At 52.9% G+C, this 12,778-nt stretch overlaps 4 protein-coding genes across 4 annotated transcripts; 2 read left to right on the forward strand and 2 right to left on the reverse strand.

Moving 5' to 3' along the window:
* Positions 1-838: 838 nt before the first annotated feature.
* CORC01_10200 (uncharacterized protein) lies at positions 839-1,321 on the forward strand (the record flags this gene model as incomplete). Its single annotated transcript, XM_022621829.1, has 1 exon — positions 839-1,321. One exon carries the CDS (start codon positions 839-841, stop codon positions 1,319-1,321), a length of 483 nt encoding a protein of 160 aa, XP_022471643.1.
* Positions 1,322-1,903: 582 nt separating this feature from the next.
* On the reverse strand, positions 1,904-5,362 carry CORC01_10201 (nitric oxide synthase; the record flags this gene model as incomplete). The annotated part of the gene is made up of 6 exons (XM_022621830.1): positions 1,904-3,982; positions 4,042-4,180; positions 4,238-4,551; positions 4,601-4,677; positions 4,730-4,830; positions 4,881-5,362. The coding sequence occupies 6 exons, from the start codon at positions 5,360-5,362 to the stop codon at positions 1,904-1,906; spliced, it is 3,192 nt and encodes a 1,063-aa protein (XP_022471644.1).
* A 2,986-nt stretch (positions 5,363-8,348) lies between these two features.
* CORC01_10202 (GMP synthase domain-containing protein) lies at positions 8,349-9,059 on the reverse strand (the record flags this gene model as incomplete). The annotated part of the gene is made up of 4 exons (XM_022621831.1): positions 8,349-8,399; positions 8,656-8,768; positions 8,881-8,967; positions 9,032-9,059. 4 exons carry the CDS (start codon positions 9,057-9,059, stop codon positions 8,349-8,351), a joined length of 279 nt encoding a protein of 92 aa, XP_022471645.1.
* Positions 9,060-10,613: 1,554 nt separating this feature from the next.
* On the forward strand, positions 10,614-11,761 carry CORC01_10203 (uncharacterized protein; the record flags this gene model as incomplete). Its single annotated transcript, XM_022621832.1, has 3 exons — positions 10,614-10,631; positions 10,687-10,867; positions 10,962-11,761. The coding sequence occupies 3 exons, from the start codon at positions 10,614-10,616 to the stop codon at positions 11,759-11,761; spliced, it is 999 nt and encodes a 332-aa protein (XP_022471646.1).
* Positions 11,762-12,778: the final 1,017 nt, after the last annotated feature.

A 12,778-nucleotide genomic window follows, 5' to 3' on the forward strand; every position in this document is an offset into this window, starting at 1 on the left:
GGGATTTTGTCGTTCAAGATTTTCATGCCTAGGATGTGATTTGTGGTATGCAGTTGGGCGCTCACATGTTCCACCACCACGGCGTGCATCTCAGTCATAGCAACGGCGCGCTGTGCTGAGTTCGATCCAAAAAAAAGTAACATAAGCCAACCTTACTTCGGGTTCAGGGCTATAACGCAGAGTCAAATGATACCTAGTTGTTCAATTGAGAGATGAGTTCAGAATGGGCAATGTGATGTGAATGAAGAGACCGTACACCGGATGTGAGCTTACAGGAAAATTAGACTGGCCGGCACTGGGCCTCAATGCTTACCGGAGCAAAGTCCCCGAACATGCGGAGCCACGGAGCCGACCCGCTCACCGAGAACCATTTTGTGTGCCCCGCCGATCACGAAGCAAAACCTAGGGGGGATGATATCACTCCTACGTCAAAACGGTCAACCTTCTGTCTCAACCATAGCCGTACTGAGGGTCCCTGGGGTTTGGACGAAGAAAATGGTGGCGCTGTGCCATCTGTCCAGTTCGATCAGTGTCGATGAGATAAACTGGTCGCCACCAGCACCACATTTTGGCGGGTGTGGTGATTTCATCGCACAGTGATGCGTGAGATCATGGAGATGACATCGATGCATTGAATTTGAAATGACGAGGCTGGATGATAGTTGACGACGGCTACATAAGTTGATGATTCCGAACCGTTGAAATCGCTCTCATCATTGCGCTAGCAACCAAAATACCAGCCAAACACCTACCTTAAAGTATAGTGCACAGCAGAACAATAACACCACTATCTCTCACACGAAACATTAAACGTATTACTTCAATCTCAACGTACGAAATGGCACCCTCAAAGGATCAGCTCATGGAGACCGCCGCCCAGGCCCAGCTCGACTTGAACACGTACCAGTCCAAGACAGGTGCTGCGCGCCCCCAGGGCAACGACGACGCCGGTGTCTCCTCCATCCAGACCGAGAACCGCTTCCCTGGCGCATCGGTCAGCATACAGGGCGACCCCACCAACAACGTCTCCTACAAACCCGAGCAGCCGCCCAAGAACCCGGCTGAGAATGACGACGATGTCGTCCCCGCCAAGAAGATTTCGTCCCTTGGCACCCAGGATCAGAAGGGCGATATCTTGCTTCAGGGCGAGGGCGCCGTGAGGAATAATATCGGCACCAAGGCGCCTTGTGTTGGTGGCGAGAAGTTCCGCGGTTCGGACTATTATGTTCCTGAGAGCGTGCCGGATAGCATCTCTGCCGAGGGGAATATTGCACCTGAGAGCGTGACACAGGCATCTGCTGAGGCTGAGAACCCTCGGTGAATTCAGTGATTTGAGATGTTGTCACGGAATATTCCTAGCTATGGATGGTGGAAGGATGGCGATACTAGGCACTGTATGATTCTAATGATCATGATGTACAACTATAATGAAGCTGCCAGAAGGCTGTAAATCAGATGCATCTCTCTTGCAACACAAGTCTGCAAAAATGGTGCTATAGTTTAGCCGTAAGTTAAGGGGTATGAGTGGAAGTGAAATTGCGCAAGTTGCCTTGGACGAGCTGTCTTGTTTCTATTCCGGAGAAGAGGTCGTAGCAAGAATGTCATTGCTGTTCTATTAAAGAAAAGGCAAGGCCAAATAGTAAGACACGGTCACAGTATGGACTTTGGCATGTTGACACAAGATTATTTATCGTGATTTAATTAGTTTGATAACTTTTCCTTTGAAAAAGCACGCCTGTATCATGTCTTGAACCTACTGGCTAGCCTCTCATCTCAGAATAGTATGAAATCCGCCAACGCCTCGCTTTTGAATCAATCCACCCACCGTCTAAGTCTATGATGCGCATATGATGAGAAGAAGAAGAAGAAAAATAAAACGGAAGGAAAGAATCAAGGAACACCCTCAAGTGGCAGGCTGGTAAACATCAGCAACGAAACGATCGCCCAGCACCTCTCTAGCATCCCGACCCAACACCTCGCTCAAATTCTGCAAGAAATCATCAACAGCTCGCGGCCTGGCGCACGCGAACACAAGTGCCCCATCCTCGATATTCTTGACCAAGTTTTCCCTCACCCCGGTCTCTAGCATCGCATCCTGTGCTCTCCTCTTCTCCTCGTTGCTTCCCGTCAGCCTCAAGACGTCAAGGATGCCGGCCTCACTTGCTTCTTGCACCGCTTCGCGCACGAGAGCCTCGTCGGCCGCCTTGAAGCCGGCAAACAGGCTGATCGCAGGGCCCTTGGCGGTCCTGTCATCCGTGGAATGCAGACGCTGTAGGCGGTTTTGCAACAGTCCGCGGACGGGAGCCATACCGGAACCCGTTGTGAAGATGATCATCGGCTTGTCCTGGTTCTCAGCCATCGCCTGTAGGTGAGACGAAGGGCGGATCTTGCAGGTCGCGGCTCCAAAGGTCTCGAAGCAGTTGAGGTATTTGTCTGAGAATTTGCCGTTGGGGTGGTGCTGGACGAGCAGATCTAGAGTATTACCATTCTTCTGCTTCGTTCTTGAACCATCAGAGGCGATAGAATACTCCCTCGGCTGTATCGTTGGCATGGCATTGCACAGCGCATCCAGCGTCACAAACTGCCTCCAGTTGGAAGGAATCCGATGGACCACATTCTCAATGGGAACCTTGGCTAGGGTCTCTGGATGAGGAAGAGACAGCCACTCTGCCCATTGCGTAGACTTGAAAGGCTGGTCCAAGTCTGCAAAGCGCTGGAAAAACTCCCCGACGGTAGGCTCACCCAGGAGGCTTAGACGCTCTTCAGACTGCACGCCTAGGGCCCCAAGAACACGAGACACCTTGTTCTTGGAGTTGGGCGGTAGAATCCAAACGCTGCCCATGGTAGGGTACTCTCGATCGCCCAGGTCGAGAGTGACCCTCTTCATGCTGTCGGCGGCAGTCCCCAAGACAGGCTGTCCGACGACCTTGGCCTGAAACCACGGACGGGTGTCAAAAGGTCTGACCGGGCGAGCGGTCCGCTGCACGTCACTCATGTTCTCATCTTGCGGGCTCGACTTTTGGAGCCCGGCGAGGACCTGATCAAAGAACTGGCCAAGGACGGACCAGGGAGGATTCTCGAATCCGGTGTCGGCTTCGCGCATGCCAATGAGTCTCTGAGCATCTCCTTTACTCAACAGCTCCTCAATGTCCATGGCGGCCTGGTTGTAAGTGTCCGGGTACTCCAGCGATCCATTCGCGAATATCGCATACTGGCAAGAAATCGCCTTTGGGTTTCTCGCTAGCGCATCAGCAAAGGCCTTGCCATTCTGCGGGATCTCCCCGCGCCCTGTCGTGCTGGCAACGATGACCAATACATCATCGGCCTCGACCATGGAGATGGGCAGGGCATTGAGCGTGCACGGCACCACGACGGAACCCAACTTGGGGTTAATGTCGCACGCGTGCTGCAGCTGCGCGCACAGCCTCTTGCAAAGCTTGATCGCTACATTGCCCGAGCTGCAGAATCCGATGTAGATCCTGCGCCCGGGCCCCCGGGGGCTCAAAGGCGTTAGAGGCGTGGTAGGCCTGACGATTTGCGAGGGCGGAGGGACGGGCAAGAAAGGCGACGGGGAGGAGGCGGTGCCGAAGGGAGAGACTGGCGTGACGGGCCTCGTGAGGGAGATGGACGGCACCGGCGGGATGGAGATGTTGAGCTGCGTGTCCGACAGGTGGTGGTGAGATCGCGTGGAGCGGGCTTGTCGTTGCCGGCGCCAGGCCTTGATGGGATCTTGGGCATGGCGGCAGATCAACGGCTTCGGTTGGTAGTTTGGAGAGCCGCCGCGGTGCCAGATGGGGATGATGGAGCCTTGTGGTGGTGCCAGCCAGTATGGATCAGAGGGGAGACGGAAGCCGTTGTTCATGAGATGCTCGTCATCGAACTGGGCAAACTGCTCGGCCGCGCCAAGAGAATCTGACATTCTGACACCCGCCTGAGCAAAGGACCAGTACGTTGCGTAGTTGAGCTCGAGCTGCGCGCGGGACTGTTGTGTTACTGTGAGCGGATGCATCTCAGACGCGGGCACTGTGCAGAAGGACTCACCAACACCGCCAGACGCTCATAGTCTGGGAGGTCATCCACATCGCCATCGACCAAGCCAATGGCCTTAGCGACTTGCGGAAGCGCGTTGTAGCGGAACGAATCTGCGAGATTGCGAACACCGATCTCGGCATCCATAAACCTGCATGCTTTGTCAGTGATGTATTCTTGCAGCAGACAAGGCGGATACCCAACATACCATCCAACGAAGGGCGCCGCGGTGTATTGCACGCCGCCAATGCTGAAGCCAAGGCGGCTGAGTGCTGGCGCGGGAACCCAACGCAGTCCAAGGGTCTCGAGCCCTGGATGCTTAGGATGGCGGATGTGCACCAGAGGGAATGCGTCCTTGGGAAGCTCAGTGATGACGGGCTCCTCGCCCTCGGCCATGGTGACGAGGGGCAAAAGATCCCATTGCGAGCGGAGACGGGGCGGTGTCCAGCCGAGCTCAATGATGGCGTTGGTAACCTCGACGTTGGCGGGGTCTCCGAGGATTTCGCCGTTTGATTGTTGATACTTGACAGTGTCAGTGGATAATCGGTTCTCCTGCGGGAGCAAGACTTACCCCGGCAAAGGACAAGAGTTGTGAGTTCCAGATCATGGGTCCGCGGCTATCAATGTCTCTGGGAGGGAAGACGAAGACTATTGAGAAAATGTTAGATTGCGATAGAGTCACGAGGGGGTGACTACACACCTGTCGGGTTGATTTCACCCGAGTTGTAGGCTACTTTCAAGTTCTCGATGAGAGTCTCGGCCATCTTTTTGCTTGTCCGAACATGTCTCAAGTCACATAGCCTGCAACGAAGATTAGTAACAGCTTATTCTGAGGTTGAAGTTGCCCATACCTCAAGTTGCTATACTCAGATCGCATGATGCATTTCCGAGCATGTTTCCAAGCTGCCCGGAGCCCGAACTCGAGTTCCTCAAAAGTCTGAGTCCACAAGCCACCCACCAAGCCAACCGTAGTAGCCGGTGGTGCCTCCGATCCACATTCGGACGCCGTTGTGAATTTTCCCTCTGTCGAGTTCTTTTGAATCTCCTGAAGGACTTCGTGTGCTCGGTGGTGGAGTTGCTCCGTGTCAATGAGACCATCCTTGTACATCTGTTGGAGAAAGTCGAGCGCATCCTCGCGGACTTGAGCGTAAGACTGATTCCGGCCAACACGATCCTCGTCCATGTGTGTCATCCGACCAGACTGGCAAAATTTGGCCGTGCAGCCCGTTGAGGATAGGGACGGGTATTGTGAGCGGATGTTGGCGAACTCTTGTTCCGCGGACATCTGCCGCGGCGGCACGGCAAGTGTGCCTTGAAGGAATGGGCACGCCATTTTTGGTGTGTATGTGAGTTGAGGCTGTTATTGGTAAACAGGAAGATCGACCGGGGAAGCCGAATATCGGTACTTCTTTTCCCCAAGACTTTGAGGGTCAACCCAAAGAAGCTTAAAGCATAGAAGTGAATAAAGTACTTAGTGGGTTGCAGATGGGCCTGATTCCGAGTGCGAGTCAGAGTGGAGTCTTTGAATGAAAATTGGTGATGGCGGCATCGGCATCCAAGCGAATGACTAAGTTTAAGCGCCAGTGGTGATGATCTCCAGATGATTCGGGACCACGAAAAAAGAGTGGACGAACCCTCCAACTTTATAAAACTCCAAAGTGTAAAACAATGCAAACACTAAACTCCAGACCGAAGATCTTAGGACGACTTAGGCTAAGCTGAGCCCTGCCGTGGCCCTCATCTTCCAAGTTTGACCTGCATCACCGTCTGATATTGGACACACCGGTTCCCTTCCTTTACGCCACATGGGCCGCTTCCTCCAACAGGATGATTGCACATCAGTAAACCTCGTGCTCGAGGTAATACATCATCACTACCTACCAGTATGAGGTGAGTGGGGTGGTACATGCTGTCTCAGGCAGGTTTGCGCAACTCGCTGCTGAATGGCTGAGTGCTTTACAAGGGGGGTTGTCGAAAACTGTTTGTTCAGCCCCCGATAAGGGGGCATCTTTCTGGCCCAAAGCCACCGCAATGTCAACACTTCGTATATGAAGCATGGGGGTTCGGGGGAGGAGCAGTAACGGGCATGGACTTTACGAGTGGGGGATGACGGCGATGAGAGCGTCCTAGCGCTGCCATGCGATCTGACATGGAAGGGTCCTCGGGACCGATACCATTAGCTGGCCGAAGTTGGTGAGGGTGAGGAGGCTGAGTTGGATTCTCTCACTCAACATGCACGGCCGTTTGCTCCCCAAGTCAATCCTTTCCAATAACGGCTTCATCGTCGATTGGGGGGAGGGGGGTCCCCATTGGAAGAGCGTTGGAGCTGTATTTCGCTCTCCCAACTCGGCCCAACGACCACTTACACGGAACCGATCCATCGGAGTACACTGGCGTACGGAACCGATTGAGCAAGAACCTATAATAGATCACGAGCCGCGACAACCTACGAAAGAAATGACACAAAGTTGGCCAATGTGCACGTACAACGGCGGGTGACTGCAGCTACTTTCTGCGATTGGTTATGTATGAAAAAGTCGCAATTATCAAAATTGCCAAGGTGTGAGGAGTGTATGCTCCGGACCATACCCAGCAGTGCTGAGTGAGGCGATTCACACCCACCAGCCGTAGAATAATTCCCATTCGACGCTTGGCGCGGATGCATCACCAGACCAATTGAGCCTCATCCACCAGGTCTGTCTGTCATACGGCGTAATTTATTGCCAATTTCTCCGCGGCCGAATCTTGCGCCCGCAACTCGCGTGGCTCGTCACCACCATGGTGTGAGATTTTCAAGCCATGATTGCCTTCAGCCGAGGCCTGGACAGGCAGCCCAGCTCTCACCTGATGCTTCATCCTAGTCCTGTCGTTGAAACTAGCGATTTCGGAATGTAACAGAACCCTTTTTGGAATGTTCTATCGAGTCTGAGGCGTGTCTCTGTTCTGGACCGGCTACGATATGCCTCCAGAGGCCACGACAAGGCGAAGCGCACACGGGAATGCAAGAATACAGAGAGGCGCTGATCTAGAAGGTCTTGAGGTGGACGAGGGCGAGCTATCGAACGTGGAGATCGCGTGGAGACCACGCCTTTGCCTTGCTTGCCTTCGCAGTTCGAGCCGAGGTGGCTGAGATCGTGGCCAAGACATGAGAAACGAGGCAAAGCCTGAACTTTCAGAAGCGCCCTCTGGAAGACCACATGGCAAACGAATAAAACAACAACAACAATAATAAAAAGGGGGACGTGTTTCGTGCGACGTTGTCAAATGTGGATTTCCTGGAGGAGAGAACCGCTTCAGAATACACCCCATTCGGTCGCGAAAGGTCGTTTCCTCTTCCTCTTACATGACATCAAGTCGTGTGAAACCAGACTCGAGGTGTCAAGGCGGTGGCACAGCATGAAGATGGGCCGCCCCGCCCGGATGAGATCTGCAATACCGACCCTGACAGCAGTCCCGGGTTTCTTGCTGCGCAAATCCGCAGCCGGCGGCCATTGGGAAGTCTGCCTTCCGTATCATACTGGGGCTGTCTGATTCTGACAAATGTTTCGGCCGATGACCGTCGGCGGTGCAGTCTGAATTGCTGCGCCGATGAAAAGGCTTCCGAACCGGTGCGACATCGCCAAGGCTAGCCAGGGTTTCCAGAGGTGAATAACACTCGTCGCACGTCGTAGATTCGCAGCAAAGATGTTGAAGGTCCTTGGCTCCTCGCAGCTACCGAGAGAGCCTCCCTCATCTCTCTGATTTGGGTTGGACGCCAATGAATTCCAAGTCGTACGGTAGATCTAAATCCGTTAGCGGGATGGTTCGCGGACTAATGAGATCAACATGCGCGGACTCCTGACTAGCTTATTACTCATGAAGCACAGGCACGCAGGGCAGTGCTTATCTGGACCAATGCCAGGTCGAAGCTGTCATACTTTGGTTGCGGTGCGCCGGTGACAGCTTCTGGAGCCTGATGATTGTTGAGCGTGTGAGGTTGAAGAGCGATTTCTAAGTCGTTAGAGTGCCTTGTGAGTTGCAAGCGATAATGATGCAAGGGAGACACGGAGAATGATAGGCCAAATGTGGCTTGTGCGGGAACATTCCGATTCGTCCACGCTGACAACACATGCCATCGTCTTCTTCCAAACCTTGTCACCATGAGGACCAAGAAATGACGAATATTTGCAGTTCTGGGTCTACTTATTCTATCCGAAAGATCTAATGTTACTCTGTTCACAGTCAGCAATGCAGCCTGAATTAGTACTTTGGAGTACGAGGTAGGCAGTCGGAGCCTCGAACCCATTTTCAATTGTTCTTGGGGGATTGGACGTGATGTCTTATGTGCAGCGGGCGATGCCATCAACCTCGTTGATGGTACGGATCGAGATCTGGAGGGGCGCAGAGTTATGATAACAACACGAATATAGTTACCAGATGTAAGCAGGAACAAATCATTACCTCTTAAGCAGGTTGAACATCGAACTCGTATGGTTTCGCACACATCAAGTCTAGATTCGTGACGGCACGGAGAACGACTTCTCAAAAGTCTTCTTGACCTGTTCGCACTTATTGAGACGCACCACATCGGTGAAAATGGACTTAGCGACCTGATTTGCGCAGCGATTGCGAAGATGGCCCGCTTACCGTTGTAGACGAGGATGGCGTGGAAGCGGTCTCCTTCTGTATGAAATCTTCCATAACCCAGTTGGGCCTCGCGCCACTGATATCGACGGCGAAGGTCTTCCCACCTCGAGCGCCTTCCCGAACATTAAGGTAAGATGTGATTGCCGCACTCCGCAAGAGAATCACCGCCTTGCAGAATGTATTTTTTGGCTCCAGAGAGTTCTTCAAAATCATTTTGAAGCTCACCGCGCATCGTCTCTCCCAGACCAACGAAGAGGCAATAGGCGTAATAGTCGCCCGAGTTCAGGATGTTGACATCGGCGTGGCCATACTCTGTAGAATGGACGGATCAGATGATGATCCTTTTCTCGGCTTATTCCTCTTAAGGTTGACTGACCTCGGATTTCTCTACGAGCCACACACATTCTTGGAGTTGATTCTCCAGGTAAGTTCCTGCATATGATCAGTCAATTATTCATCTCGACAGAAGAAACTGGCGTGGTCTTGTTATAAGACGTGGGATTATCCTCGTGCACTCGAAAATATGGGAGTAAGATCGGACAGAGCTTTACCTGGTAGCCGTAGCTATGCACATCAATAAGCACGTGTCTTCTTTTGAAGAATGATCGCAGACGTACTAGATGTCCAGCATAGGAACACCCAGATCAAAGATCGCGGGGTCGACGTCTTTAAAATGTTGGAAAGAGCTCTACTTTGCTTGGTCAAGAGTTTCTTACGAGGAGAGTCTTAGTCGTAGATGGAAGAGGGACCACCAGACAGCACAACACCCTTCGTCTTGAAAGGAAGATCCGCCAGCTTTTTGGTGCAAGGCAGCATCTCAGCATAGACCTTGAGGGATTTCAGGCGACGGAGGATGGAATTGCTGGTCTGAGAACCAAAGTCGAGGACGAGAATGGTCTGCTATACACCAAGTTAGTTACCCAAGTTGCCTACATTTTGCAACCTCCAACAACTCCGACTGTGTCGACACCATTGGCGCCTGGCGACCCGTCTGTCGCAGCCGTGGAGCGGGTTGTGACTTTGAATCGACGTGTTGGATAAGCGCGAGCCGGATGTTACAGCTCGGCGCGCATATATAAGGATGAGTTCCGGTGGTGAGAAAGTCACACGCTACCATGCCCTCCAGCTCTAGGCGGACCGCCCATGCAGCAACAGATATGATATAAGGCAATCGCAGGAGTTATTTAGTAGGCAGTAGCAACTCATTGTAGAGTCATCCGTGTCTATAAGAGTTCGGAAGGTCGAGGTCGAGGTTTCGGGCGCTGTCCCTAGGCAATGGCTGGTTGTGACGATGGTCGCGATAGTTGTGGGCGGTGGTGATCCACACAGTCAAAGTCCCCAGGGGGGCATATTCGGGCGTTCATGAGGTCGCAAGAAGTGCACATAAATCCAGCATGTTTTGAGACGCCTCGGCCTCGGCTTCAACAGGGCTCGCCGTCTCGAATGATTGAGAATGAGGATGTAAGAGTCAATCGCCTGTACACCAGCGCATGGCGGGGGCGGGGCACTTCGCCGTCCAGTTCCACAGGTTACCTTATCTTATCGCTCCAGGTCTAAGGTGCCTTGAGGTAAGGTAGGTACTACCTTATCGTGATAGCGTCTTGGCCACATTACAGCTCCAGCCACAGTATTGGAGGCGTCGAGTTGTCACTGAAATCAAGCATTTCAAGAAGTTACAGGATAGGTGCTGAAGAGAATTGGTACATTGTGAATTTGAAAAGATTAAATTGATTATTACGAATTTATCAGTCAAGAGCCGAGTCATAAGAAACAGGTTGTCTCTTTTGGTGTAGTTCCAAGGGCAGTGCAGTGACCTGGTCCCAATCCAGCCAGGATGATGTCATTCATCTTCTCAGTGACATCGCCAAACCCGCCGAATTTGGCAACTTCTTTTGAAGGACATGAGCACTGAGGTTCATCAATATTTCTGTCATCGATACATAAAATAAAACCATATAATGTATGAGATCTACGTTGTGAGTACATCTTACTCTGAGTTGTCCAATCTTCGCCCATGGCTAACACATCTAGGCCGGCGCTGCGGCTGCGTTCACAGTGGACTGTCTTGTCTACCCTCTAGATACCATCAAGACCAGGTACCAGAGCCAAGACTTTGTCAAGACGTATGCCTCGACATCAGGAAGCAAAGCGCCTCTCTTCCAGGGCCTCTACCAGGGCATTGGGAGTGTGGTGCTGGCCACCCTACCGGCAGGTGAGCACCCACGAAGTTTCTCGCAACCCTTAACCGATTGCGGCCAACCGTGAAGCGAGGGAAACATGTACTGATAAGCTTGGAAACTTCGTAGCCGGGATATTCTTTGCCACGTATGAGAGCATGAAGAAAACCATCTCCAATACCGCCTCGCTCCCCCAACCATTTGTGCATGCCTCAGCCTCCGCCATCGCGGAGATGGGCTCCTGTCTGGTCCTCGCACCGGCGGAGGTTATCAAACAAAATGCACAGATGTTGCGTCAGCAGGATAGCAGCAGTAGCAGCAGTAGCAGCAGTAGCAGCAGTAGCAACAGCAGCAGCAGCAGTGGCACCAGAAGATCAACTTCACTCCAGGCCCTGCGGCAAGTCACCAGTTCCGGGGCTCAAAGACGGCTCTTCTCCGGATACACGGCCCTCGTTGCGCGTAATCTCCCCTTCACGGCAATTCAATTCCCCATTTTTGAGCATGTGCGGAAGACGGCCTGGAGTTCTCGGTCGCAGGAAAGGGCAGAGGGCGAAGAGCAAGGCCTCGTGGAGACGGCCGTGGTCACGGGAACCAGCGCCGGCGCAGCGGGAGCATTCGCTGCTTTCATCACAACGCCGAGCGATGTCGTAAAGACCCGGATGATGCTGAGTGCAGGAGAGACGGGCGATAACCAAGGCATGTCGGGCCAACAGGCTGGTAAAGCAACGACGACCAAGCCGAGCCGCGGCAGCTTGGAGGTGACGCGGGACGTGTACCGACAAAACGGCATCCGCGGGCTCTTCCGCGGTGGAGGATTGCGTGCCGTGTGGACGGCCGTTGGCAGCGGTCTCTACTTGGGCACGTACGAAATGTCAAAAGTCTGGCTCACCCGAGGCAAGGACGAATCAGAAGTCGTTGGAGGGCTGTGAATGGGCGACAATCGTGCATATGTGTGATTAGCAGGGTGCATCGAGAGATAACAACCAGCGGTGACGGCGCGGAAAGGTTTGCTGTAGGTGTGTATACGTGGATCTATAGAAGTGTTTTCCGTTATCAAGGGGGCAACATGAGCTGGATGGGCCGTTCCGAATGTCACGTCGTGTCGACCCTTCTGGTTGTTGTCGAAAGTTGAAAGAGAGCAGAGATAGGGATAATGGGAAGGGAGAAAAAGCGTTCCCGAAACACGGGCTGGACACCATGCTGCTGTGGGAGCGGACGTTTGCTTAGTAGGTTGATTTGGGTTCGATTTCTATCGGCGTCAACTGTTGTTTTAACCTAACGGCCTACTCTTGCTACCGCATTGTTGAGGTGGATGTTGCCGCCGGTGCCTCGAGACCGTGTTGGTCGCCCTGCGGCCCTGTGAGGTGGATTCGTATTCCTCTGCTCGCAATGCCAGGACCTGGGAGATGCCGGGGTAGGCCAGCCTGCCGATGTAATTGTTGTCAGCCAGTAGTTCCGGTATGATAGAGCACCACTCTGCCAGCCTCCAAAGTCAGAATGCAGAGATAAAGGCAAAAGAGAGAGGCACATACGCACCCTGAGAGCTTGCACAATATTTCGTCTCTCTCTCTCCCTCTCCCGTATGCCTGATCAAACCTTCCATCCACCCTTTGGCTGGCCCTATAGCTAGCTATACGATTTGGTCAGTCATGGCCCGGGTGTAGCGTTAGTGAAGGATGCGGGGGAAATCGCTGCTCCAAGTCGTCGCTCGGCTTCTAAAGCAGCACCACCAAGACTTGGCCTTCCGTTATCAGGACGGGCGAGCCGTCCTTTGTAGTTAGCCCCGAATTTCTGTCCCAATACTTTACCCCAACCTTCCATGCCTCAATTGGTGCTTCTCTCGTCTTCTGCTTTTACAATTAGTAAAAGCAACTCGTGTAGCTCGTAGTTCCGTGTAACGTATTCCCTTCCACAATCCGTGCCAACAAAATTGAAAGTCAAAAAAC

Source organism: Colletotrichum orchidophilum (genome assembly GCF_001831195.1).
Source record: "Colletotrichum orchidophilum strain IMI 309357 chromosome Unknown Scaffold_99.1, whole genome shotgun sequence".
Lineage (NCBI taxonomy): Eukaryota > Fungi > Ascomycota > Sordariomycetes > Glomerellales > Glomerellaceae > Colletotrichum > Colletotrichum orchidophilum.